Source organism: Atheta coriaria, unplaced genomic scaffold (assembly GCF_025399875.1).
Source record: "Atheta coriaria isolate IRGN ID8LTWV9N9 unplaced genomic scaffold, Caltech_Dcor_3.1 hic_scaffold_5_pilon, whole genome shotgun sequence".
NCBI classification, from domain to species: domain Eukaryota; kingdom Metazoa; phylum Arthropoda; class Insecta; order Coleoptera; family Staphylinidae; genus Dalotia; species Dalotia coriaria.
The window spans coordinates 1,276,540-1,303,025 of NW_027045447.1; the positions used below are offsets into that span (position 1 = coordinate 1,276,540).

Here is a 26,486-nt window from a genome sequence, read left to right on the forward strand (position 1 = left end):
AAGAAAACGCGAACGGAAATTATAATGAAACGATTTCGTCCGGGAAGAGAAGGCGCGTGACTTTTCCGGCGTCGCACGAGTGCACAAAAGGCGCCAGAATCTTAAGATCAAGCCCCCGTAGAACGTGCACAGGTCCTCGTGTCAGATGAAAAGCATTGCGGTGTGCCGCCGCCGCCGCCGCCGCCACAATGGGACGCAAACATGCATAGGAAACCTGTCGCTAAACTCAAACCATATTTGCTTTGTCGTAAACCGCCGCCAAACACCTCGCTCGCGGCGAACGGAAACGCATCTTAAGAAACCGCGCGTGAAAGCCTCCAAAAGAGCAAATATGTAAATATGTACCCTTGAGGAAAAAAGTATGCAAAGCAGTCGAACGCGCAACATATCTAACAAAAATATTAAAACGATTTGCATCGCATTATAATATATCACACGAGATACTCGCGAAAAAACAGAGTTTTTAGGTTAAATTTCGAGCTAAAATAAATACCAGGCCGGAATTTCAAATTGAAAATAGCGGAGTACTTTGTAACGTTTAAATAATTGCAATAACACGAAAATTCAATCAATCGATCGATTGAATAATTTACTTTTATGGTCAATGGAATTGTATAAATATTTAAATAGTTTTGAATGAAATAATTGCATAAAGCAAGTTATTCATGAATTACTCCAAAAATAATTACCATATTGAATTTTTTTCTTCACATCAATTTTAAGTATAAAATTCTTCATATTTCTGCAAAATATTAAACGAAAAACAATTTAAATTCAAAATTTATGAGACTATTAGTATTTATTTTGTGAAAAATAACAAAATTTTATTTATATTATTAATAACTTTCGGTGTAATAATTTCACCAACACAATTTTTATGCAAATAGAAGCAGAATTTAATTAAAATTTTATCTTTGCAAGAATTATGACGATAACACAAATAATTGTCGAGTAATCATAAAAAGAAAAGCAATTATAATTATGAAAAGTACTATTTGCTAATTTAATTTAAATTCGCTTTAAATCAAAACGAATAATATTATAAATAGAAATTCCCTGCTCATTATTATATTATATTGCCCATTAACAATAATGTATTGCCAACCAATTTCGATTGCATTTAATTTATTTCGCAGCTAATTAATATTTATCCTTGGCAACCGCAGGAAAATTAAATTCACAGTTTGTGTTTGCGCATGGAAAGTTTTTCGGAAAAACTTACTTTGTATATTTATATAATATGCGGTATGAATTTAGATGATAACGTGAAAAAGCAACGAGGATATTTGGATTAGTACGAAGTTGATTGATATATTGTTGGCTGAGCACTTGCGCATACACATTTTTGGCGTTTTAATGTGCTACGGACGTTAATTAACGGTCGGGGGGCTTTACCGTGATGAATACACCTAGACTGCCACCCATTTACTAACTAAACCGGGGGTGCACGCGCGGTTGACGAAAAATTTAATTTATTTTATGCATTTTGTTTCGAAAATCGCACGTCACTCACCGAAAAAACAAATGAAAGCATAATTTATTAATTAATATACCATCACAGTTATTAAAAACGACTAAAGAGGGTGAACAGTAATTAATTTCATCGTAAATCATTTATTGATTGTTCCATTTTTATTCAGGGTGTGAAAATTAATTGTTTATTAATGATTTTAGATAAAATTTTGATTTTTAAACGGAATAATTACTTAAATATTTAATTTTTTGCATTTGTAAATTTTGTAGGTTGAAAATTAACTTTTGAGATCGTGTTTGAACTGCTTCGTTTCAATTGGCGAGTGTGTTTAATTCGCTTGAAAAGCAAATCGAGCGCAAGCGAAGGACTACTTGAGCGGCGAAACGCTCAATTAGCGAAATAAACCCCCCAACCCTTCCACCTAAGATCATTCGACCGGTATAAATATCCGACGAGTGCCAAAGAGTGAAACCTACACTGCTTTTGCACAAAACAAGCGGAAAAGTAAAGCCCCAAAGGCGATTTGCCGATTTAAATTCATTTCGCACCACAACGCAACTCAAACTGATAAATATTTGCGTTTTATTTTACTTTATTTTATATTATTTCACATTCCAACCACCTACATGAAATATTCCACATGTGTAATTGATTATTTTTAATTAAAATGTTGATCAAAATAAAACCAACTTCGAGAAACATGAAAACAGAAAAAAATAACAGTAAAGATTGTTTGAGTTGATTCAGTGTTCGTTCATATTTCGTTATTTATGCTACCCGCGTAGCACCGGCACGTTCGGCAGGGTCTTACGTGGATATCAGAGATTAGATGCGAGATTAGCAGATCGCGCGATTTATACCCATAAACCACTGCAATTATCTGATATTTATTGCTTACCTTTTGCTGGCGGTCGCCCGGCACAGAAAATCTATGAAACCGGAGGCGTTGCGGGTTGCCGACTAATAAAATGGACCTCTATACATTCACATCACTTCCTTCCTGCGAATGATTTATTAATTTGCGTACTTTTATTGTGTTACAGAAAATCATTTCATATGCGACTGTCGCCTGGCATGGATGCACAGCTTACGCAACGCAACCAAAAACGAACGGATACGAAAACAACTCACCAATCTCGTCTGCTTCTGGGAGCAACCACATCCGGATGATTTGGACTTAGGTGGTGTCGCGCAATTGGACAAGCGAAAACCAGCGCACATAACGCACGCGATAATTATCACGGACAACTTGAATCCGCGCGACGAGGACTTCGAGGAGACTTCGTACGACGTCGGCAATGATTACAACTATGACCATCAACAGGACAGCTCGTCAAGTCATCGACGCGATAGTCGCGTGGAGATGGATACAGAAACACCGCCGGGAGTTAGCGGAGTTGAAACGACGCGTGACCCCTCCGAGCGTTATCTGTTTCAGATCCCAGTCAACGAGTTGCCCTGTCCGCTTACCGAGCAACCCACCGAGGAGACGCTGCGGAAGAACCTCAACACGCCCGCTTACTCAGACAGTAATTCCGGTACTTCTAGCCATTTACATTACTTGCTCGCGTTAATTGCGGCGATGCTCATCGTGCAAGTTGTCTAAACGCAGTGATTGGTATTATATTTATTTAAAAAATAAGAAAAACAACTCTAAGCGGATTCTGGAGAGCAATTTCGTTTTCGTATGATAATGAACGTCCAGCACATACACAGTATTTTCAGCCAGCGCACAATTTGCGCGTATTGTTGTGATTATTCGTATTATGCGTATTTTCATTGTTCTACGTCGAGACTGACGCAGGGTGGAACCCAGGGAAAAAATATATTCACCGGAGCGAAAACAATGAGGCAATTATCTTACGATTTCTTATAAAATGCAAATTACTTGAAATTGAAAATGTAAAAACATTTTTATTAACTTTTATTAACTTAACATAATATTTTTTTTGCTTGAAAATCATTATTCCGAGCGGGGATAAGTGCTTGTAACTGGGAAACCTCTCGAAAGTCAATAAAACTAAAACATGGCGGTAATTGAATTAAAATTAATTAGAGGTAACAGTAAATGAAGGGGATCTCGGCTCGTGCGCGTCGTGTAATTGTAAGATGTATAAGAAAATTGTTAGCTTGCACATCCAGCTTGGAGGAAACAAGCAGGACCAGAGTTTGAAAGCACGACTGGGGCACGTGTGCGGAACAGAGCAAACAATACGCCATAAATCTCACGCGATGGTGGAGGAGCATCCACAAGTCCGGAGCGACGTTCAAGCGGTTTTCAATCCCTTACACCTATACTCCCGCAACTCCAACCCTCCGACGTCTTCTATTCCTATCGCCACGCCATTATAAAGTGCTTATTTATTTTTAATCTGAGCGGATAGCAGGTACGCCAATATTTATTCAAAATATGGGCCGCAGGTAAATATATCAAAAATGTCCGCATAAATTTTATTACCGAGAGATAATTTTTTTTTTAACTTAATCTAAATATTTGAGGGTTTCGCACCACGCGTCAGTCTCGCATGGGAATTGATTTCTTTGTCGAATTGAAAATTTAACTAAATGTTTAACGAATTAGCAGAAACGAAGTAACTCGCAATTTACCATATCATTATTCACTAATAAACAAATAAACAACATTCACCAGCGCACATACACACACCAACACACACAAATTCTCAGTGTTTAACTGTGCGATAAAACGCGATCCAGTTGTAACTTTAAATTATTGTCTCGTTTCATTTCGGAATCCATTAATCGTAACCGAACATGTAATACTAAATGGAGACTCGTGTTAAAAATCCCCCCACATACACACAACCATGGATGTTTGCGGCTCAAGTAATTAATAAAATAAATGTCATATTTAATTATCAACTTTAGATAGTTATCATTATCATTCGCATACATCATCGGCATTATATTTCATGCACCAGCATTCACGATTTAAGATGAAATTTGTGTATAAACGTTTTTATATTTAAAAAGGGTCCTTCTATGATCTATGGTATTAATGATAAGAGGTGCTCACTGATAAATAAAATTGGGTAAAATATTAAAACATATTATGAACAAAAAAAAAATTTTTTTCATTTTTAATATTTTACCCAATAATAAATTCTATTAGATCTCATGAATATAATGCTCAGAGCATAAATTTGTTAAAAATAAATAATGTAAGACTAAAAAAACATCTTTTACAAAAACTGTTTGATTCATGAGTGTCCAATACAATTAACTGTAAACTTTTGCAATAGCAGACGTTGTGTCACGTCGATGAATGGTCGTGCACTAAAGCGTAAATATTTTTATGGCTATTAATTCTAAGTATAATGTTGTATCGGTTGTTGATTCTATTAATCCGAATGCACCAAATATAATAATACTAACCAAGTCATTTTGAATGTACGACTACAAACTAAGCAAACTGTTCTGGATTTTGTAAAAGTACCACACGAAAATAAATTACATTTCATTCATATCAAAAATAAAAGCAAAAATTACCAACAAAGGAACATGCGAATTATTTTTTGTTGTGTGTTCAGTTGCTGAGCCTTGTAAAAAAATATATATTTTCCCTATTCATTTCCTATGGTGCAGGCACGACGTGTATCGATTTTGGATTATTTTACGGCGCTAGCAACGCACAGGTACGTAAAAAAAAATAAAAACATTGAGTGGAAAATCTTATGAAAGTGGAAAATCGTTTTCCTCTACCTCGATATTAGTTATAATACTCTGTTAATGGGCAATTATTGCTGTATAACGTAGCAACCAAACTAATTAAGTAACAAAATTGTGAAAGACTCCGTCAATGCAGAGAAAAGTCATGTTAAACAACTTTCACCCTCCAGCAGCAAAACTAGCTTTATTTCTATAACATAATAATTAAAAATTATATTTTACACACGCGTGTTTAAAATGAATGCTTTACACATTCAGCAAATTTAATTAAAGCCACAAAGTTGAGAATTTATTCCGCTATTCATTAAAGTTAATAGAAAATGTTGAAAAAAAGAAGCCGGGCTGCGTCGGCCGACAGTAAATCAAAATGCAGCGCAAGCTCGAGCTTGCCGGGCATAAATTCTAATTCAATGTTATCCGGAACGCGAGTGTTTGTATGTACTGCGACACCGTCTCTAAATAGTGCTAGTTCGCTCGCTTTTGTCCATCTCGCGATAAATTACCGACAAACGGCATAAATTATCCCCGCCTGGTACCACCCTCCTCCCTTCTTGTACATTGCGGAAATAACAGGGGAGCGCATGTGAAGGCGCCGGGCACTGTGATGTAATACGGAGTTATCCTATTGAATCGGAAATGCATCGGAAAATATTTGCATGCCACGACATGCGTTTCCCGATTAAATTTAAATTTTGTTGAATGAATCTTTCAACGACCGGTTTTATCGAGGGTAGAGGCTAATAAGAAAGTATTATTTTTTTTCTTCTTTTAATTTAAGAAAAGTTTAAACGTTATGTTATTTAAAATCCTACGTATTCTCTGACGTTGGAAAATTTATTGGCGCACGTGTAGGCAACCCCCGCGATTCGGAAACTATTACTTCCTCTGAGCTGCTCCTAAGCTCGGGAGCTTTCCGCCGCGCAGCGTTGAAAAAGTACACGAATTTAATCAAGCCAACTCTGGCATTATTTTAACATAACAAAAGCCGGCCGAGTTAAACAAAGGAAAGTGAAAAAGCGCGACAAAAAAGAAGATCCGCACGTAGAAAAGGGTTGTGTACTAGTGGTGGTGGTAGGAGAAAATAATTACGGACGCTTCGGGGAGCGCTTTTTTCCGTCGTCGAGAGAGTTTGCTTATTGCGTCCGAGCTGTTTATGCAAGCCGGCCGGAATACACACAGAAGAAAAGGGTTGTTTTACAACGCGCATTACACGCCGAGAAGAGAGGGTACGGCAATTATGCGCCCCCTTTCGACATTATGGAAATCTTCGGTACACGCAAATCTAATCTGCTTCGTGCATTTGTGCATTCTAATGTTGCGAACGCAACGAGCGCGACGAGCCAAACTGGCCACGTGAAAAACTATAAAAGGTAATAGGACCGAGCTAGACTCGCACACAACCCTTATGACTGACCTGCAAGTTTTTGTCGTGTTAAACCACCGCTCTACATGTACGAGTAGTTTGTATAATTATTTGACGTCTAATTTAGTTTTTATTCATACGACGATCATAAAACTGGAAAATTAGCTTTTTTGGTGAAATATTTTTTTTGGGAGAAAAAAAGTTAAACGGCTAAATATCGTAATGCGTAAACGAATTCGGACAAGCAGAAGCTTTTACCCCCGCTGCGCGACCGTCAGTAAGGGAAGCTTGTTGAGACAAGTTAGAGGCAATAATCGTATAATCAAAGTCGACATTTTCCATTCCAATCTTCTTCGCCAGTATTTGTTTAGCGTTGCGGGTTTTAAACTCTTGCAACAGCCGCACCCTCCCCTACAACGCGCCCCGCTATTGCTACCAGTCTTAACAAAGTGAACGTCGGATCGTATCATATTCGATGGCATTGAACGCAATGAATTGTTCGCGACGGCACAGCCTGCGCCGTAAATTAATTACCACACTATGGGAACAATCCCTGTCGTCCTCGAAAGCTCCCGGCTCGTCCTTATCGGCGCTGGCTTCTTGTAACGCAAGACAATCATGCGGCAGGCAATAAATTCTCGCTGATTTTCACAAACAAGACAAAAAACAAAATTTTTAATTTTTTTATTTTGTGATATCAAGAGATTTTAACGAGTATCTAGGTCGATATTGAAATGTAAGTTATTAAAAGCCATGATGAAATGCGGTTTTTGATGACTTCGATTTTCAATCGCTCGTGCAGCGGCTTTATTCGGCTACGCACGAAAACGTTGTTTGCTTAGGGTCACTTGATATTTTCCGGCGGCGTGATTCGAAAACGTTTTGCCTCGGCAAAGCGAATATTCAAATACGTACACGCCGGCGATTCTGCTACATATTTGAATAACTCGCAGATATATTTGCTCGCGGGTGCAAAACGCCTCGACCTCTTTATTCCCGAAGAAGCCCGTCGCACAGAAAACTATTAGCATTACGCTTTTACAAGCCGCACTCTCGCCGAGAAAAGCATCCGATGCTTTTACTCGTTTTTCTTAATGTTTATTTCCCTCCGCGCATCGAAATATCGCCGGCGGACGCGGCGGATTTCCACACGTTTTTCGATTTCCTGTCGCCAAAGACTTGTTTATCCATTTTCCAATAGTGTCGTCCGTCCACTCCGACACACACCCGCCCACCGCACCACGGCGCCTCCACCATTCTACAATATTATATTCTCAGTTTTTTTTCTTCGGACGTTTTTCATTCTTTTTGGACAGTTTTCTTTGGATTTCGTACGATTTCTTGCTGTGTTGTCGTTTGAAACTCCAGCGGGAGTATTTTCACTCGATAAACACGACTGCATTGTGTTGTTTGCGTCGGCGGCGCTTCCACTCCCTCGGCGCGCCGCGTTTTTTCTCGGTAATCATTTTCGTTTTAAGTTTTGCACAGCGTTGTTTTGTTGTTAATTAAATATAAGCATGGTTTCTATACATGATCGCCTGTTGAGCGTGCAACTCGAGTGATTAATTCACGCGGCTCGCGACGTCAGAAACACGTTGCATAACTGAATTTGCTGCGTTGCAAAACTTTGATTGAATTTTAAAACTCGCCCACGTCACTGCAATCAACGTAAACATAAGTGAACTTGTGGGTATGTAATTTATGGTTAATTTTGGGTATTTAATGTGTACAAATTGCGTTCGGTGAATTTTATCACCGACATAAAAATGTGTTGGTTTTAGTGCACAATAAAATTACAATATAAACTGATTTAGTATTTCATAATTGCTTAGATTAACGTAGCAAATAGAGCAAACACTTTTCCATGCAGCGCCTATTATAAAATGTAATGTGAACAAATTTTATTTCGTTTTTGATGTTTGTTTTTTTGCTCAACCAGTAAAAATAAAATAAAAGCTCCAGAAACATGTTATAAATATTAATAGAATTGTGCAAAACATGAATTTCAATTTAAAAACTTTTTTGCGCTGAAAGCCATGTTTATGTTTATAAAATTTTAACCGCCGGAGTAAATAATGAATGATGGCTTGCTTTTATGTCGTTTTAATATTATCCATAAGTCAAATAGCAATAATGCACATTACAAACTTCCTGCCAAACACGAAAAATTGATTTGTATTTAACACGCGAATCGATCATAAGCCACGAACGCCTGCGGCAGTGATCGACTCGCGTTGTAAACATCAATTTAATAAATGTTGCCAACTAAATCTCACACGGCGCGTGAATGTGTGAGCACCGGAATTGTAATTCGTCATACAACGATTTATCAACGCACCGCGCACTGATTTTTTTCACTACTCGTGTAAAAAGTGCGCAGTGGGCGTGGCTCCGGTGCTTGGAAATGAAAAGAAAGTGTACAAATAAAGCCATTACTAGCGTAACTATGATTTATCGCGGTGTTAACTGTTGATCTGAGCTCGAATACCGGGATGCTCGGAATACAAGAGGATTTTCGGCATGGCGCTGTTCGGATTGTCGTCGTGTGCTAATTCGTGCGCGCAAGGGAAGTGAGTATGGCGTGTGCTACAAAGTGCGGACAGAGCACAATCCGATTATACGCGTTACTGTATGCGAATTTAAGAGGAGTACGCTCACATCCTATTAATTTTTCAGCCGGTGTTTTTAACGCCGCGTCGTATCTTTTAGTTTAGCTTTCGGTTTTAGTTTTTTTCACTGCGCACACACGTTGGAATTTATCTCCCCCCGGGCGGGTTTGACCATTATTACGAGGTGGTAAAAGTTTAAGGTGTAATCGTAACATAAAACGTAATTTAAACCAGCACTACGTATACACGAAAATAATATTTGTGTTGATTTGGCTGCGTATATTGCATTTTTATATAGAAAATTAATAGCATTGTTGGTTGCATAGGTTGTAATGAAATAAATTGCTCGGAAATCATAAGCTGACGTACATAATGCTAGTTTTCTATACACGAAGCGAACAAAACCATTTTACACGACCGCAATTTCCACGCAAATTGCAAACTTTAAAAACCGTAATTTCCTTGAAGCTTTCCCAATACGCGCGGCATAAATTACATCAACCAGTGTTGTGGGTAGTGTATGCCTGGTTGCCTGTTAGTGCATTACTTAATAGCCCAGGCACGCACACTTCATCACTTTCACCACACAACAATCGCGCGTAAACTATGACTGAAAACTTTATAAACTTCTGTACTTGAACACTCCAACAGGTAACAATGGTCCCAAGTTGGTCGTATTCTTAGACGACGCAAACTACAAAAGGAACGTGCCTACGTCCCCCGAAATCTGAATCACAATCCGAATGTGATTATGTGTACGTGTAGACGTTGAAAGACAAGCGCGCGCGCGGCTTGTGTTTGCGCGATTGTTCAGCGAATTAGTTAGTCAAGTAGCAATGACAATTATCAAGCATGACATCGCGCGTATCACAATCGCGTGCGCACAATGTAAACACGTTGTTGCAGGCAATTTACAAGCAGCGGCGACACCGGATGCGCGATGCGGCGCGCCGCCGCCGCCACCGCCGGCGAAGGAACGTATAAAGCTTCACGACGATGATTATGTGGAAGGCGGCGCGCCGCGCAATGATGGAGGCGGAAAGCGCCGACATTCCGCAATTGTGCATTATTCATACAATAAATCATACCTAATTTGAGATATAATTCAAGATATTCCGAGAAGAGAGACAAGTTTGATAAGTTTCCGGCGGGAAGGATTGCTAGTATTATGACCTGAGGAATAATTTAATAAAACTTTTCAAACATTTAAAACCGAGTAAAAAATCGAGTATAAAGAGAATTGGGAATTTATTTAACTTGTGCTTCGTGCAGGAATCGATGGTCGAGTTTGGTTAACTCGCTGGTCATGCAAACAATGGCGTATAACCGCAACACAACAAAAGCAGCCGCCAAACAAAAATATCGAATTTCTATTTGGCTCCAACATTCGGTCAAACATTTTTGCAAAAGGAGTCTATTCATTTCGAACGGTTATGCGCTGTTTATCGGTTTTTGGTCTGCAAAAGTGCACCACGTTTCACTTGAATGGCGGCCATGTTGCACGTGCATGTGTGTGTGTGTGTGGCGTGTTGTCTATCAGCATTTCACATTTTCGGCGCGCTGCTGGCTGCCTGCCCTCGCGAGTAATATCTATTATTAATAAACAAATAAAGCAAACAAGTCTACTTCAGTTTTTCCCGGGCGAGCGTGCAAGCATCGCCATCACGCCATCAATTAAGAATGCGCGAACGTGTTCATTTCACGTACGAATTTGAAAACTATATTTCGACATGCGGACAGACATGTGAAGCGGGGATGTATTAATCAAACTACAAATGCATTACGTCATAAACTGTTCCTGAATCACTCATAATTAAATTATAAATATTATCATTGTTTCAAGCGCAAAATGCGATAAAAATTTCAATAAAAACACAGCGAATGATCAATACCGGCGTGTTTTTTATTTCAATTCCGCATTGTGCGCGCGTGGAAATTCGAAAAACAACAATCATTCGTCATTGCGAGTTTGGAGCAATACAATAGAATAATAAAAGATGCTTTTGGTTCCACCACATTCAATAATAAACAATTTTTAATTAATATCGAAGCATGCATAAACAAATTTTTATTAAAAACGCAAACAATTTCATTTCTAGCCACTTGAAGATATAAATGAATAGTTTTCATAAAATAAGAAGAGCTGAGTAAATTTTGCACTAGTCATAAGAAAATATCATAAATGAAAGGTCGCCGCAAGAAAGAAAAATCCCGCACCGCAATTTAAATACTTCCTTGCGCAATTACGGCACACCGAAGCAGTTTTAATTAATACACTCGCCCATGCAGCATGTACTAATTCATGTTTCTGCTATGTGTTTTAATTAAGTTTCAGTTTGCCGCGGCCGGGAGTGCACAATTTATGTTTTCCCTTCCGACGACCACAATTAATATTATCAGGCGAAATTTGTAAATTAGTTATTACGAAGAGTGTCGTTTATTATTTACGCAAAGCACTATTCATACTCAGCTCGAAAACTTTTCATCCAATTCCCAACAATAAATGCATTTTACAATTACATCGCGAATGCAATTTAATACGCTATGCATTCAATCGGAATTTATCTACCTGATAAAAATAAACTGAAATTTTGTTTAAATTTGATTTATAGATTTCATGCTTGTTGGCATAAGGTTAGCTGTGAGTATATTTTGGGCAGAGCACATTTCATTCGTGGATGAATATGGAAATGCGAAATATATCGAATCATAATGCGTTTTTCTTCCTGCCACACACGCACTGGTAATACCAACATGCAGTTACATCGCAAATCGTGTTGATATCGCACGTCCGGGGGATGCTCCTCGCAGGTATGGATATCGGTAGACGCGCCGCCGGAAGCAAAAGTCGTGTGAGATTCTATCGAGACTCGGGAAATATTATGCATGAACGCTCGATAACTCACCTCCTGGTCGGCTGCAGCTTATGATTTCGAAGGGTATGTCCAATATCTCGCATGCACAACTACTACGAATTTCATTTTACTATCGAAGAGTATCTGATAAATGTAAGATGATTTTTTATTGCGGAAAATTTTTTAATAAAAAATTGTTATTAATAAAAATCAAACAAAATACAACTGCCATTTATCGACGGCCGTGTGACGCTTCCGGTTTGCGGTGAAATATTCGTAAAAGTCTTTGTAGGCAAGTCGCAATCACAAAACATATTTTCCTGCCGCGACGCTGAACAAAATATATTTCGACGATGATTTGTCAAACAATTTGTTTCCGAAGTCGATTTATCAAAAGTTCGGTAAAGAAATCACCGCTCCGCCCTGCGGACCCACACACATGTCGTGCCCCGTGGCGTTATCGGGCGATTTCTCGCCGAAATAACGAAAAACGCAGTGCAGTAATGTAAGGGTTGCGTGCGTGACTAAATGACAATTTCATACGTTTAGTCGCTTATTTTTTACGACGCGCGCATGTTTTTGTTCATTAATTGCTCGCCGGTTATTTTATTATTTACCAGCTAAGAGAACACCTATGTGCGCACATGTGTGACAACTCCTGTGTCGTGTAGGTATATTGGGGGTGATTTATCATTCCGAAAGTTTTTGTTGCGTTAATTCAACAGAACAGACAATAAAAAAAACACACACACAAACCGCCACTTTTGATATTTCGACAAATAAACTACTCAAACATTTATTTCACTTTCGGGTATTCCTGTCGCGCGGACTTTTTTTGACATGTCAAGGTATTTAGTCCGTCTTTTTTTCCTCCTGACAAACATAAACCCATCTGCTTGTTTGTGTTTATTCTTATTTTGAGAGAAGAAGCAGAGTGGAGAAGCAGTTTGGCACTTCCGGGGCAAAGCAACCGGGTGAATACGTAAACACTCCTTTCGTTTGTGAATGTGATTGATAGGTTTCGCGCATTTTCTCATTTCTCACGCGACCCGCGACATCCGAGGAGACGCGCGACGCCTCGGACCCCGAAACGAATTCAATTTGTCGACGTAAATGGTCTAAGCTCACGCAATTTATTCCTACCCGAGACCATTTTGGTTTTATGTAAAAGTTTCAACGCGCGACATTAGCCGGGGTGCAATGCTGAGAACTCAACTTTTTCGGTGAAGTAAGACATAGAGAGGTATTATACCCAAAAAAAAAAAGAATTTTGTGTGGTAGAGAGGACTTGATGACTTGCTCTATGACTTTTCACCGGGGTTAAGTATCTGGGGAGTAAATTATGTAAAAATTTAAGAAAAAACGAAAAATTTTTTTAATTTAAAACATTCAGTATACTATGTTGAGTTGTTTTGTTTTAACAGTTATACGTGTCCTACTTACTTTTAAACTGTAAAAATAAAAATCGTAGCTTAATTGAACTTAAAACTTTGTTTCTTCACTTGTGTTGGTTTTGTATCACCCTGTAATCATTAATATGTTATAAATAGCACTTTGCTCATTAAATGTCACAGTCGCAGCGCCGGTAAAAGGCTAAAGCTCTAATCCAAAAGCGCACCGAAACTAACTCGCTAACACCGGCGAGAGAAGAGTCGGGGGATGGCGCGATGCGCTCAAGGACCGATCCGCATCCGCAAACGGAGGTGTGAGCCGAAGTTCATGCGAACGAAACTGCTGGCGGGGATTAAATGGCGAGAGCATAATGAACACACAGTCGAATCTATGTGCATGTTGTGTGTGTCGACGGCGCGCTGAATTTCTGCCGTTGTTGGATGTCATGCGCAGTGTGCACCTCCACCCGCACACACAGCTTTGTTTTAATTTCACGTGCCAAACGCATTACGCGCCCTGCATCCCTGTATCTATTTCGTGCGGCGCATACCATCGCATTACCGAGCGGATGCACATGACTTTGCACACAACACGAAATCTATTTACGACCAAAGCGCGCGGAGTGGTAGTGGTGCACCAACATCGCTTACGTCCATATCAAACGCGTCATTATCATATTGTATTAAAATCAAAACAGCCCAATGACTCGTAACGTACCGAAAACGCTTGGTTATGTTTCGCTTACAACCAGGTCAGTATTACTTAATTATTTAAACTTGATATCCATGGAAATCAATAACTTAAAATATACACGATGCAGAAGGAAGTATAAACATGCTGCAGCATCACAACTTTAAAATTAAAATTAAAAAAAAACATTTTGTTTGATAAATCGATAATTGTGAATTTTTTCGGGTAATATTCATTAGTTAACTCATTTTTTTGCGTTTGCATTGTAGTGGCGCTGCAGCTCTTATATTATTAAAAGCTTTTTATGGTCATGAAAACTTTATTTCGCCGCTATATTGCAATTTTCAGTCACAATGAAATTGAGTGAAGATTTCGCCGCCGCCGCGTCGACATTATGCAACTTCCACCTCGGCGCGCTAATGCAATTTTCATGAGGGCCATCGTGAAATTTTCAGCGAGATTAGTGCGCAGATCTGAAAATAATTCACTCTAAGTATTATGTCTTTAACATAAATTCAACTTTCGCTCCGCAAACGTGTGAATAAAGTCTAGTATTTTATTTCACGCCGGCCTAAATTACCTTATCGAATATTAATCGAACGTAGGCGTGTATTATTAATAAGCTTTAATGTTTTTATTGATTAACTTTATTAATAAATTAGAAAATAGAATTTTCTAGCGGAAATATAATATTTTCCACATCGGTGTGTAAAAGTTAAAATTATTTAAAATGTAAATAAAACGTAGAATTGTATAAATCCAGCAATACTACGGTGAATATTTTTCACAAACCTCGAATTTTATCTTGTTAGTAAGATTGCATGTTGTAAACAATACAAAATATATTAATTGCGGTACAATACGCCTAACGCCATCTCGCGGATCAAAAATAAAGTTCAATATTAATTTTATTTGTTTCTTATTTAGAATTAATTTAATATTAAAATTTTAAAATATTTTATATAAAAAAATCTTCAAGAAAATTTCCTTTACCATTGTTTTCGACTTTTATTAATTTCTGAAATAAACATTGACGTGAATAGATTGGAGTGTTGTTTATACTAATTGTTATGGTGGTGCTATAGTTGAGTGATGTACTGGTTAGCGAAACATAGCCACACCGCCTCCAGGCGCTTCTTGTCCGTCCGTCGGCGGCGGCACTCGACAGTGCTCACATCACAAATCAATTAATATTTGTTATTAAACGTCAAAAACACGCAGCATCGCCGTGAGCGCGCTCGGCGGCCATTATCATTCATCATTTACGCTGCAAGAGCCGGTTGCCGCCTCCGCCAGCATGCCGGTGTCGTTATCTGTGTCATTCCGTTCTCGCCTCGGCCACCGGCTTGCAATATGCTTGCAAAGCAGCAAAGGATGCAAAACTATCGCCCTGTTCCTCGTGACATATGCATTAACATGTGTTTTGCAATGCGTGCATGTGCACTACAATCAATTCTGCACATAACAAATCGCGCACATATTTTATACCTACCTGTATTTGCATTCAGCGTATACACACGTAAATGTATGCGGAAGTACTTTGCGCGACGCGTCGTCTCTCGCATGTTTTATTTCCATTAATTTTTAATTATGCGCTGCCGCTGCGCGCAAAACGTAAGAGCACTAAATATTCGACTTAGGCACTCTTGTTGTGCGCAAGACTATTAATCTACGACGCTAATAATAATGTTAATATTCGATTTCAATTTCGCGCTGCGCGAATTTGATGTGCAAATGGCATGCTGCGACGCAAATGAATTCAAAATTAAATTTATTATTAAATGTCGCGTTGGGGGGCGGCGCACCGCACCGCCGACGGGCAATCGATGTGAATCAAGTGTTCATTAGCTTCTCTAACCATAAAACACAATATTCCAAACATACATTAGATTATCTCGCGTATACCAAGTGTTTTAAATTAAAAACTCGCTCAATTTTTAATATTCGTGCATAATTTAAACAAATTAAATTCTATACGAGCACGATAAAAGCACCACCTTATTATTTCTGGCGTTATCTCGTGTAATGAGAAATAAAACTACGGAAAAAGCCAGTTAACTACGTGTCATTACGTCGAGTGCGCATAAAATCGATAAAATTGTCAACAAATATCGCCCGTAAACTTTCTAAACGAGTCGATAAACACTCCAAGGGTTTATAGCAAAAAGGGCGTAAACACCAGGTTCAATTTGTACTTGCCCAGTCATCTAATACACTCGCACACACGTTTTAAGTAATAAAATGATACATTTTTATTCTTTATAGTGCAATAGCAATTGACGAGTTTATTTTGAAATTTTCATCTATTTTTCTTTATGATTTCCAGCGAACACGAACAGAGTATATGCGCGCATATAGAATATTTGACTATTAACACTCGAGCTGTTAGCTAATGAACACTCGTAATCATAACGAAACGCCTGGGGAGCGGAATTTAATGATTAATTTAATTCACAAATTCATCTAATACGCTTCAAGATAAGCAGGGGTCTGAAAAGGCTTTACATGTATTTTAAAATTACTTAAAATGTAAATAAAGCATAAAAATTTACAAATACGCTGAATATTTATCAGGAAACATCGAATTTATCTTGTTTTGTATTTGTAAACAATGCAAAAATATTTATTTCGATGCAAGACGCCTTGCTCCATCTCTCGGAGTGTAAATAAATTAGAATATCATATGCAGTTACTTTTTATTTAATTTGCTCGCAGAATTATGAAAATTTTTAAATTAAAATTTATTTTAATATTAAAACATAAAAGTATTCAATGTGAAAAAGTTTCTATGTCCTCAATAGAACCGCCGCTGGTGGCACTAGCAAACAGTATTTATTATAAAATTTCCTTTTGACTCTTTATGCGGCAGTCACACCGTCCGCACGAGATTCGCAATAGAAAAAGCGGCGGCAAACACTTCATTAACTTAATTACGCCCGCCTGCGTCGCACCGCGCCGACCGAAACAAAATTAATAAGAAAAATATGAATAATGCGTATTACTTTAAGCCCACCGGAGAGGTAATCCATTAACTCATTTCGTTCCGGTCGTATCTCGGCGGTGGTGGAGGCGGTAGCGGCGGCGGAACTCGATCCCCTTTACAGACACACGTCCGGGTCGAGGGTGGGCACGAAGGGTTTTAAAAGTTACACTTCGATAGACCGCGAAATGTGTTATTTATGTGCGGTATTTAAAATATTTGTTTTCATTTTTGCATTTTTTAGCGTAATTTGCTCACGGCAAAGGTCACTCAATAACCTTTGCAATAGGTTATGTATAATTAACAAAAAATCATCAAACACGCGTGTTTTTATGACATTTTTTGACGAGCGAAAAATAACAAAACCACACTTTACGCGCCAGACGAAAAAATAACAAATTGAATACTAAATAATGCAAAAGACGATTACACAATGAAGTTAAAATAATATCCAGCAGCCAAATTTAAGACGTAGCGATTGTTAATTAGGTTTATTATGTACATGCTAAATTATTTTGGCTCGCCATCGTCGCCATGTTAAATGTAGGCTATGTTGTCGTCTTGAATTCAACATGGCGACACATGTAGGTCATGTCGTCGTTAAATCATTATTATTGATGTAACTAATCCAAGATTACAACAATATTAACGAGTATTATCAGATAACCAATAAATAATACTAAAAACACATCGAAAAACATGTTTTTGTGCGTATTTAGCAAATAAATCAATTAATTCCGTAAATAGACACCAGATGGCGTGGCATATGTCAATATTCCGCAGTATTCTACCAGTAAACTTTGGTTAGGATTATTTGATAGTAATTACGTGTAAATAAATGATAAATTTTAAAAATTCAACGGTTAATATTGTAAATGTGGATATAAATTTTATTATTAATGCAAACATATACAGCGCGTGTGAACTGTAAAGTGAAGCAAATGAGGCATCTCGTAGTGCGGCGATGATTAGAACGCATCCGCGAAAATACATTACATAAACTGTAACATTACGTCATTAATATTTGAACTAGTTATCACTCTCGCCACGGTGGTAATTACATTAAGAGAATACTGTTTGCTTAATATTTAAACAAGCAATATATAAATTCTGCATGTACAGGATATTTAAATGGATGCCTAACCGTAAACTTGAAATTAAAGCAATTTGATGAAATTGTTTTGTTTTTATCCGAGCGTCTTTGATCAAAATTGCATTCAATTTGAAATTAAATTGCGTTAAATTACAATTTTTTCGAAATTACATAAGCTACGTGTTTGTCTCGTTTCTCGATGAGAATACGTAAACATTTGTGTTTACACATGCGTGAATACACCCCACATTTTAATGGCAAATAAATATATACGCACAAAACAATGCAGTTTCGAAAAAATACGAAGCCTGTAAAAAAAACCCAGAGAACAGATTCGTGCGCGGATAGTAAATAACTTGTCAACAACATAATAAGGTCGAAAACAAATTACTTATGAACGAAGCGTTCTTGCATCCCATTCGTCAAAAAGTTCGCCGCGTCTCCTTCGGGCACACAACACGCTATTAAAGAAAAGCTTCGAGAAAGTTGTGCGCAAAGCGAGTACCGCGAACAAAACGTTTCTGGACTTTATTGTGCAGCGAAGAAAAAAGTAATAACGAAAGAGCGGCGATTCGCGCTACTCTCGTTAGTCCAGCGTTTTCGTCGAGTGCGGGCGAGTCTCCAAATCATCATCATCATCAGTCACGCGGGCCGCTGCCGCGTGTCGCGATGATATAAAGAGGGTTGTCGTAGGGCATAACATAGGCTCATGAATATCATTCTAGTCAAACTAGTGCTAGAAAACAGGACGTCCACACTCTGACAGCTTCTCGACATCAACGCCAACGCCGCGAGTCTGATAGTGCATTAATCAGATGAATTGATAAGAGTAAAACACCGCACGAGTCCCCCTTTGCCTACTCAAATGAATAATTTTTATTCGACACGATTCGCGAACATCCTGTACGTGTGGTGAGTCGCCGTCAACAGCCCTCGACGACTTTCGCAATTCTGGGCTTGCTTTATGCGCGATTAACAAGTGATGCTCAAATAAACCGTCAAACGTATACAAGGACTATTAGCAGTGCTCTCTATTCATCGGCATGAGCGAGTCGCAGTTACTGATTCTTCTCTCCGGCCGCTAATTGACCGACATCCGCGATAAATTACCGTAAATAAAGTGCGCGCGGTGTTTAATCATCGATTAAAATAATCTATGAAGTGAAAAACGGCACAGATGTGTTCGTCATAATTAAATTCCGCTTATATAATTTAATCCCGTGGAATATTCGTTGATTCGGCGGACACGACGCACACAATGATATTCGATTTTAGCGGCGCCCTTGGGGCGAAGCGAAGGGACATTTTGATCGTGCTGTGCTTGCAGATCATCCTCGTGGTGCTCTTTATTCTCTTCGCCAGCTATGATTCGAAATATGAAAAGGAAATTTATCCGAGTAAGTTTATTTAATCCAATTTCACAGCAGAGAGAAAATTTCAAAATGAAAAAGAATCAATTTCGAGTGATAACACGAGTTCAAACGAATTAATTTCATTCCGCGTCAAGATAAAACACAATTTTTAAGTGTTACATTAATGTAATCTGTCATTGATTGATTGAATGATTAATTTTATTATTGTGACAGAAATTCATGATAAAATAAACAGTATTATACTCAAATAAATCCTAACCGGTACTTTTATAGAGATATTTCTCACGCTACATTTCACCATTGCGCAGTCATCGTCTCGCACAACTTCCGCTTTTTGCAAATCGCGCTCATAAATATTCTTATTAGTCGCGCCTCCCGCGTCTCGCCCCTAATACCACACTTTAATACCACATGAACGACTTGCGCGCGTAAATTGTAAGAACTAACTTAAATTTAATCTAAGAACTACTACTTTCTGTTTATCTTGCGCCGAGCGCAAATGAAACAAGCGTTGCGGCGTGTGTATTGGTGTTGGTGGTGGCGGTGGCGGCGGCTGTCTCCGCCACGGGCGCGGTTTTATAGTGGCGCCATTACTTTCGCATATTACCAGCATGGATTCAGCAAAATCAGTACGTCGCGCAAACTAAAACTTCTTTCATGCCGCCTCCAGCCAGACAGAGCAAAATATAAGTCTTTAAGAGTATACGAGTGCTCGCTAACCGGGGGGTAGTGACCGGTCGTCTATTTGTAACTTGAATTTATGACGCAAACGTCTTAAACGATCAGTGTTGAAAAATTATAGAAATAAAAATGCTGCACTAGTGTACATTGGGCTGCCTAAGTTAAAATTTATTCTCTATACTCCAGGGGCGTTTTAGGGTAAATTTTGAGTTCTATACCTGCTTGAAATAGATTTGTTTGTTTCCACTTGCTGCTGGTGCAGTTGAATGGCATTGTTGATTGCGGGCCTTTAGGAAATTTAATAAACAATTCCAATCTGTGCGGGAAGCGTCCTCGATACTCGAGGATTGCGCTTTGCGCTCCCAAATCGCGCATCGCAGCGACACGACATAAACAAATCCGGTGTTTATCCCAATGCAGCATTCAATTAAAATTGAATCAATCCATTGGGGAATTCGCCATTATCCAATACTCCATTATCGAGCCGGGCGATCATTTATCACTTCGCATGAAATATACATGCGTGTCCCGAGGCCGGTGGCGGCGAGCGTACCGCCGTCGCTTGGTCGAGTCCAAGCATCCGACGTGGCATATTAGGATCGGATGAATTACCATTGTAAAAGCCACCCGCCATTATGTAGCGCACGATGATTGGCTCCGCGCGTAGCGGCGGCAGGTCGTTATCGGGCACCGATTGTAAAGACTGTGTTGTATTTCGGAGATATTGAAATCGCTTTGTTTATACTCGATGCGCGCATTGATGGAATCCTCATTGTGACGAAACAAAATTAATGACTCGTGCACGCCGCGATGGCATATTCGGGCAAATGTGCGCTACCTACTATATTCGCATATAGAAGTTCAGTGGCATGTGTGACGTCGACGGCATTTGAAATTCAGTCAGAGATGCAAATTTGTACGAGCGAACGGGTCGGAAACTTTCGGCGATGGACAGCGCAGCAAGCGTGTTGACAAGCGCCACTAGTTGTTTTCAAACTTTTCCATACTGAATTCAGTTTTGCATAGTTTATGGAAATGCGGGGGAAAAAATTCCAAAGCGGATGTAAACAATCAACCATATTGCGCGCACGCGCATGCGCAGTGCTAAACTGGTGTGAGAATGAAATATTAACACTATAATATTCTACATGTGAGTATTTATTACTCGCTCACATTTGTTGATTGCAGAGGTAATTATTCCGACGACAACAAACAACCACAATAGAATATTATGCAAACGTGGAGATATCGATTCAATTTTTGGGGGCACTCGTCGACAAAACTTTAAATTGCGGTCCGGGCCAGTATTAAATTGTTGATTCGCATTGTTGATTGTTGTCACAGACATTCGAAACTTTGCGGTGTGGTTGTCGGCCGCATCGCACACCAAAATTGGAATATTGTTCGACTTGAAGCACTTTGATTCGATCTCCACATGCATGCATATATGTAGATTTTTAACCCTCTCAACAATTTGTCGCCTGCGCGCACACATCCAAAACGATTTATGCGCGGATTATCGCAGGCCAAAGAGGTTAGATCACTGGGAGAGATTCCAAAAATAAACTAGAAACAAACTATGCCGAAACACACAATACCGGTCGCGTCGCGCCACAACGACTCCAACTTTACTGAATTAGGACATTCATTGTTCGCATTGTTCGGATGGCGAGTTCGCCGTTTATTTTCGCGCTTGTTTGACTTGAAACCGGCGCCAGAAATTTCATTACACATCCGATCTATTACGCGCGAGTCACCTTTATCTCCTTCCACGCTATAAAACTCTCCAGTTACTTGCAAACGAAAATGAAAATACCAAATATGGACGTTTGTTTAAAACCGGCGCTTGTCAGCTTCTACATTCAGCTGGCCTTCCTGCCGATATTCCTCGGTTTCGTCGATTATCACCACGAAGCCGACGCCAGTGATCAGCACAATTCGGTGCATTATGTCTTCGGTGGTAACCGACCCGAGTCGAACATCATCAACGTGTATTATAATTGTAGCACATCAATCTTCTTCAACAACTAAAAAACATTTAACCAAAACAATGATGAATTTCAGTGTTTCAGGATGTTCATGTGATGATTTACATCGGTTTCGGTTTCCTGATGACGTTTCTGAAGAGATATGGATTCAGCGCGGTTGGATTTAATTTTTTGCTTGCGTCGTTAATCGTGCAATGGGCGCTTATATGCGAGGGATTTTACGATATGGAAGATAATAAAATTAAAATCAGCATTGTCAGGTATGATCGAAACATAATATTAATTTGGAAATTTCATTTTCGCCGTGTAATAAATCATTAAATTGGAAATTATTGAAAACTTTCGGAAAAAGTTCGCCGGGACGAATTGTGAAGTCATAAATAATGGCAGCGGTACTTATTATGCCGGCGATAAAACTATCTGCTATTGGCAAAACTGAGCGCAAACTATTAGAACGGAATCTGATTAAAAATCAATACGAATCCGAGGTGCATGCGAATTCCGTCGGCAATTGGCAATTCGGTTCAATGCACTTATATTTTATAGCCCCGCGCGGCAGTAAAGTTATCACAGCATGATACGAACGTGACCGGCACGCCGTCGAAATGTATTTATTTGCATTCCACAGCCTCCTGCGCGCTGACGTGGCGGCGGCCACCGTGTTGATAACGATGGGAGCCCTTCTCGGTCGCACCTCGTACATCCAACTGCTACTCATCGGGATCATCGAGATCGCCGTCTTCACAGGCAATTCCTATCTAGGCAGTCACATTTTTAAGGTAAACTTTTGTTGCAGCAAGTTTTTTGCGTTGTGTAAGGACACGAGAGTGCCGGAACCGGAAGTTATCTACTATGCTAGAGTAGAGTTAATGCAGCATCACAATATTACCGTATTTGATTACCAAAGCGATGAAGTAAAAGAGAGAGACGTGGGGTAACTGCGCGCCACCCACGCTCACACCCGTTAAATACAGCTATAATACACACGAAATAGAATGCGAAAAACTTTTACCATTTAGCTTTCTTTTGCTTCCTTTGTGTTCATTTCCTTTGCGGCACTTCCGCGCGTAAGAAAAGGTTTTCAAAGAAGGTTTATTTGGCGGCGTTCTAATTGAGTTTCTGTCCTAAAAGTTTATCCTTAAACGGGAATTTAGATCTCCCGCGCGCATTGCACACATATACACACACACACACACACGATGTGCCAGTAAAGAAAATGTTTACATAGAAAATAAAAAGCATCGCCAAAAATGAAAACAATTTCCGGTCGTTTATTCAGCGTGTTTGTTGTGTTTTTGTTCTTGAAAAAGTTGTGACCAGCCAGCGTCAATATTTGTACGAGGGTTGAACTCGCAATGCTTTGTTCGACGTTTGCACTCCGGACAACGTGTATGTGCGTACACATATGTAGTAATAACAAGGGGAAAAGTAGAAAACTATTAGAACAATATGCGTTGCGGCATAAAATGGAAAAAACGTGCGCGCACAACAAAAACCGAACGTGCGACGCGAAAAAATCGAATAATTCTCCGAATGTTTTAGGTAACAGATGCTGGCGATTCAATATTTGTCCACGCGTTCGGGGCTTATTTCGGCTTGGCCGTAAGTTACGTCCTGGCCAGGCGCACGAAAGAGTGGACCGAGGCAAATCCCATGGAGGGATCCAGCTATACGTCGGATTTATTCGCAATGATCGGTAAGATATTATAACTTTACGAGTGTAGAGCTGCTTTTCTTCTACCGGCGTGCGTCCTCTGCATCAGCATCTTGGCGACGCGTGCACATAAAAGACGTGTGGCACATTAAGGCGACCGAGGAATTCGATAAAAGAATTTCGAGTAAATCTGGGACTACTTTCGGTGGGACTTCATTAATGATTGCTTTCAAACAGATAAAGATCGGAAATTGGGTGAAAAGGGAGCACCGGAAGGGATTTTCGCTCGGAATTTATGTGCTGGGAGCAGAAAAGCCCGACGCGACTTTCTCCACTGCCAGTTGTTCCGCTTTGGTGGAGGCGCCGCCTAAGTGGCTCGATAATTGAGATTTAGATTCAATTGTCATTATCATTACCTACCAGCAGACACAGGCGCGCATGTACCTACAATTTCTGGAATTAACTCGGCGTCATTTTCACGCAGGTACGGTGTTTCTCTGGATGTTCTGGCCGAGTTTTAATTCAGCTGAACAAACCGGTGATGATCAACAGCGCGCCGTCATCAACACCTATCTCTCGCTGTGCGCCTGCTGCGTTACTTCGTACGCCATGTCGGCGATGCTCACCAGTGAGCACAAGTTCGACATGGTGCACATCCAGAATTCGACGCTCGCCGGCGGCGTAGCCATCGGCACGGCCGCCAACTTGATGGTCCAGCCGTGGGGAGCAATGCTCATCGGTTGTATCGCCGGTATTATTTCGGTCTGCGGTTACAGCATGCTCACGGTACGTTTTGTGCGCCGCCGGAAATTCGATAACGTTTATTAACACGTTTCCGCTTCGTCGGTTATTTTTTTCTTCCTGCTTTTATTTTTATTTTTTTTTTTATTCCAGCCGTGGATCGATAGCAAATTAAAAATACACGACACGTGCGGCGTGCATAACTTGCACGGCATGCCAGCGGTATTAGCCGCGTTGGTCGGGGCACTAATGGCGGGACTCGCCTCCGAGGACCAGTACAAGATGAGTCTGTATCAGATATTTCCGGCGATGGCGGCCGTCGACGCTAAGGCCACCGCAGAGTATCCGTTTCTCCAGCCGGGCGATGGCCGCACCAATCTCACTCAGGCAGGCTTTCAACTGGCGGCCATTGCGGCCACCATTGCCATCGCCATTGTTTCCGGTGCCATTACTGGTAAAAAAAAAACATCTATAACACAAAATAATAATTCATTACTTATAAAACATATAAAAATACTAATATCACTTAAAATACTAAAATAAAAATTACCACCATCTTAGGTTATGTAGTGAGCGTGGATGCGCTCGACTTTGCATACGGAAGTTGGTATAACGATGACAGTTATTGGCTCACTGATGGCGCCGGCGACGCAAACAATTCGCAAGCGATCGGAAAGCTTCTCGAGCAAGTGCGTTACAACACGTTTGACTCGGATCACGCGCCAGTCATAAGCGTCGGACGCATTTATGATCGACGTGCGAGCATTACGATGCAAGGCGCTACGTGCATTCCGGTATTTTACAACCGCCCTCGATCAACACACACCCACACCACTTGCATGTGTAGATGTGTGTGTGTTTAAACTATTTGAGCACTTGTCGCCGCGAGCACTCACACTTCCCTGGTAGTCTGTATATCGTACATAATCGAGAATTTATTACACAGCGCGTTTAAATTGCTCGCGCTCGTAATTGTTTAACGATTTGTGGTTACGAGCTTTTGCGTCGACCTTTCTAAGCTCGCTGTGGGAGAATTTTAATTATAACCGTTTTCTTCAACTCACAAAACTGCATTTATCACAAATCTGCGCAATAAAAACTCTCAACACAATTAAATGAAATAAAATTACGCAGAAATTCACGATGAATAATTGTTTGTTCAGTGTACTGTGTGTTTTTAAATGTTTTGTTTTAGTTTTACAAGGTAAATGAAATGTTTCAGGGCTCATTGTTTCCTCACTCGGAGTTTCGCCCAAGAGTGGGTACGCAGATGACCAGTTTTGGCTAATCCACGAACCACATTCGGAGCACTCTTCACACGAGGGGACACTTAAGTTGGAGACTGTAAGCGAGACCATTGACAAGAGTTCGCCGATCGGTAAGCGATTAGCTCAAGGACGTGAAACTGATGAGGATTTCTATTGATACGAAGTTATTTCGCAATAAAAGTTATGTAGCATACTTTTTAGATGAACAAGTACAAATAGTAAATCATACAATAAATATTTTAAGAGTACCTTTAAGGTTTTGACTGATTTTTGCGAGAAACTTCCAAAAAAGAGAGGGGGAAGTATCGTGGGCTTCCCCACCACATTTTGCAGGTAGCCAGCAACTCATTCACAGTTCCCTAGGTCCCTCCCCACTCTTTTCTCTCTCGTTATGTCCCGGATTAATAATATTTTATAATTTTACTAATATTACACACAACAACGCACTTTCCAATACACTTTAATGAATTGTTGTGAAATACCCACAATTGCCAATCAAAAATATTACCATTTCCTATTAATTTGTTGTTTGTTGTTCGTAAACTAAACAAATTGTTTACAATCAAACTAACTACCAGAGAATTATGTAATCTAATTGAATTTTGATTATTATCGCTTGCCTAACATACCATTACCTT

The 26,486-nt window shown here is 39.6% G+C and overlaps 2 protein-coding genes across 5 annotated transcripts in view; both read left to right on the plus strand.

The window, feature by feature from the left end:
* The window catches only part of LOC135791606 (connectin-like), a 29,034-nt gene extending 24,042 nt beyond the window's left edge, over positions 1 to 4,992 (plus strand). The window contains exon 4 of the mRNA XM_065302046.1: positions 2,518 to 4,992. Within this exon, the coding sequence (XP_065158118.1) occupies positions 2,518 to 3,080 (563 nt within the window). The 3' untranslated portion in view covers positions 3,081 to 4,992. The remainder of the gene's footprint in view (positions 1 to 2,517) is intronic.
* Positions 4,993 to 18,679: 13,687 nt separating this feature from the next.
* Positions 18,680 to 26,096, plus strand: Rh50 (Rhesus blood group-associated glycoprotein Rh50). Of its 4 annotated transcripts, none has more exons than XM_065303062.1 (8): positions 18,680 to 19,540; positions 22,262 to 22,445; positions 22,814 to 22,964; positions 23,728 to 23,881; positions 24,324 to 24,625; positions 24,734 to 25,034; positions 25,142 to 25,374; positions 25,803 to 26,096. In XM_065303062.1, the coding sequence occupies exons 1-8, from the start codon at positions 19,402 to 19,404 to the stop codon at positions 25,866 to 25,868; spliced, it is 1,530 nt and encodes a 509-aa protein (XP_065159134.1). In that variant the 5' UTR covers positions 18,680 to 19,401; the 3' UTR covers positions 25,869 to 26,096. The 4 variants fall into 4 exon arrangements, with proteins under 4 accessions (XP_065159134.1, XP_065159136.1, XP_065159133.1 ...); XM_065303061.1 differs by lacking the exon at positions 18,680 to 19,540 and adding an exon at positions 21,836 to 22,199; XM_065303064.1 differs by lacking the exon at positions 25,142 to 25,374 and having other exon boundaries at positions 18,693 to 19,540.
* The last annotated feature ends 390 nt before the right edge of the window (positions 26,097 to 26,486 follow it).

Coding starts and splice junctions, on each gene's coding strand:
- Rh50 (XM_065303061.1), top strand. CDS start 22,004: ATGAAAATACCAAATATGGACGTTTGTTTAAAACCGGCGCTTGTCAGC. Junction 22,200..22,261: donor CATCAACGTGTATTATAATT/GTAGCACATCAA, acceptor GATGAATTTCAG/TGTTTCAGGATGTTCATGTG. Junction 25,375..25,802: donor AAGGCGCTACGTGCATTCCG/GTATTTTACAAC, acceptor GAAATGTTTCAG/GGCTCATTGTTTCCTCACTC.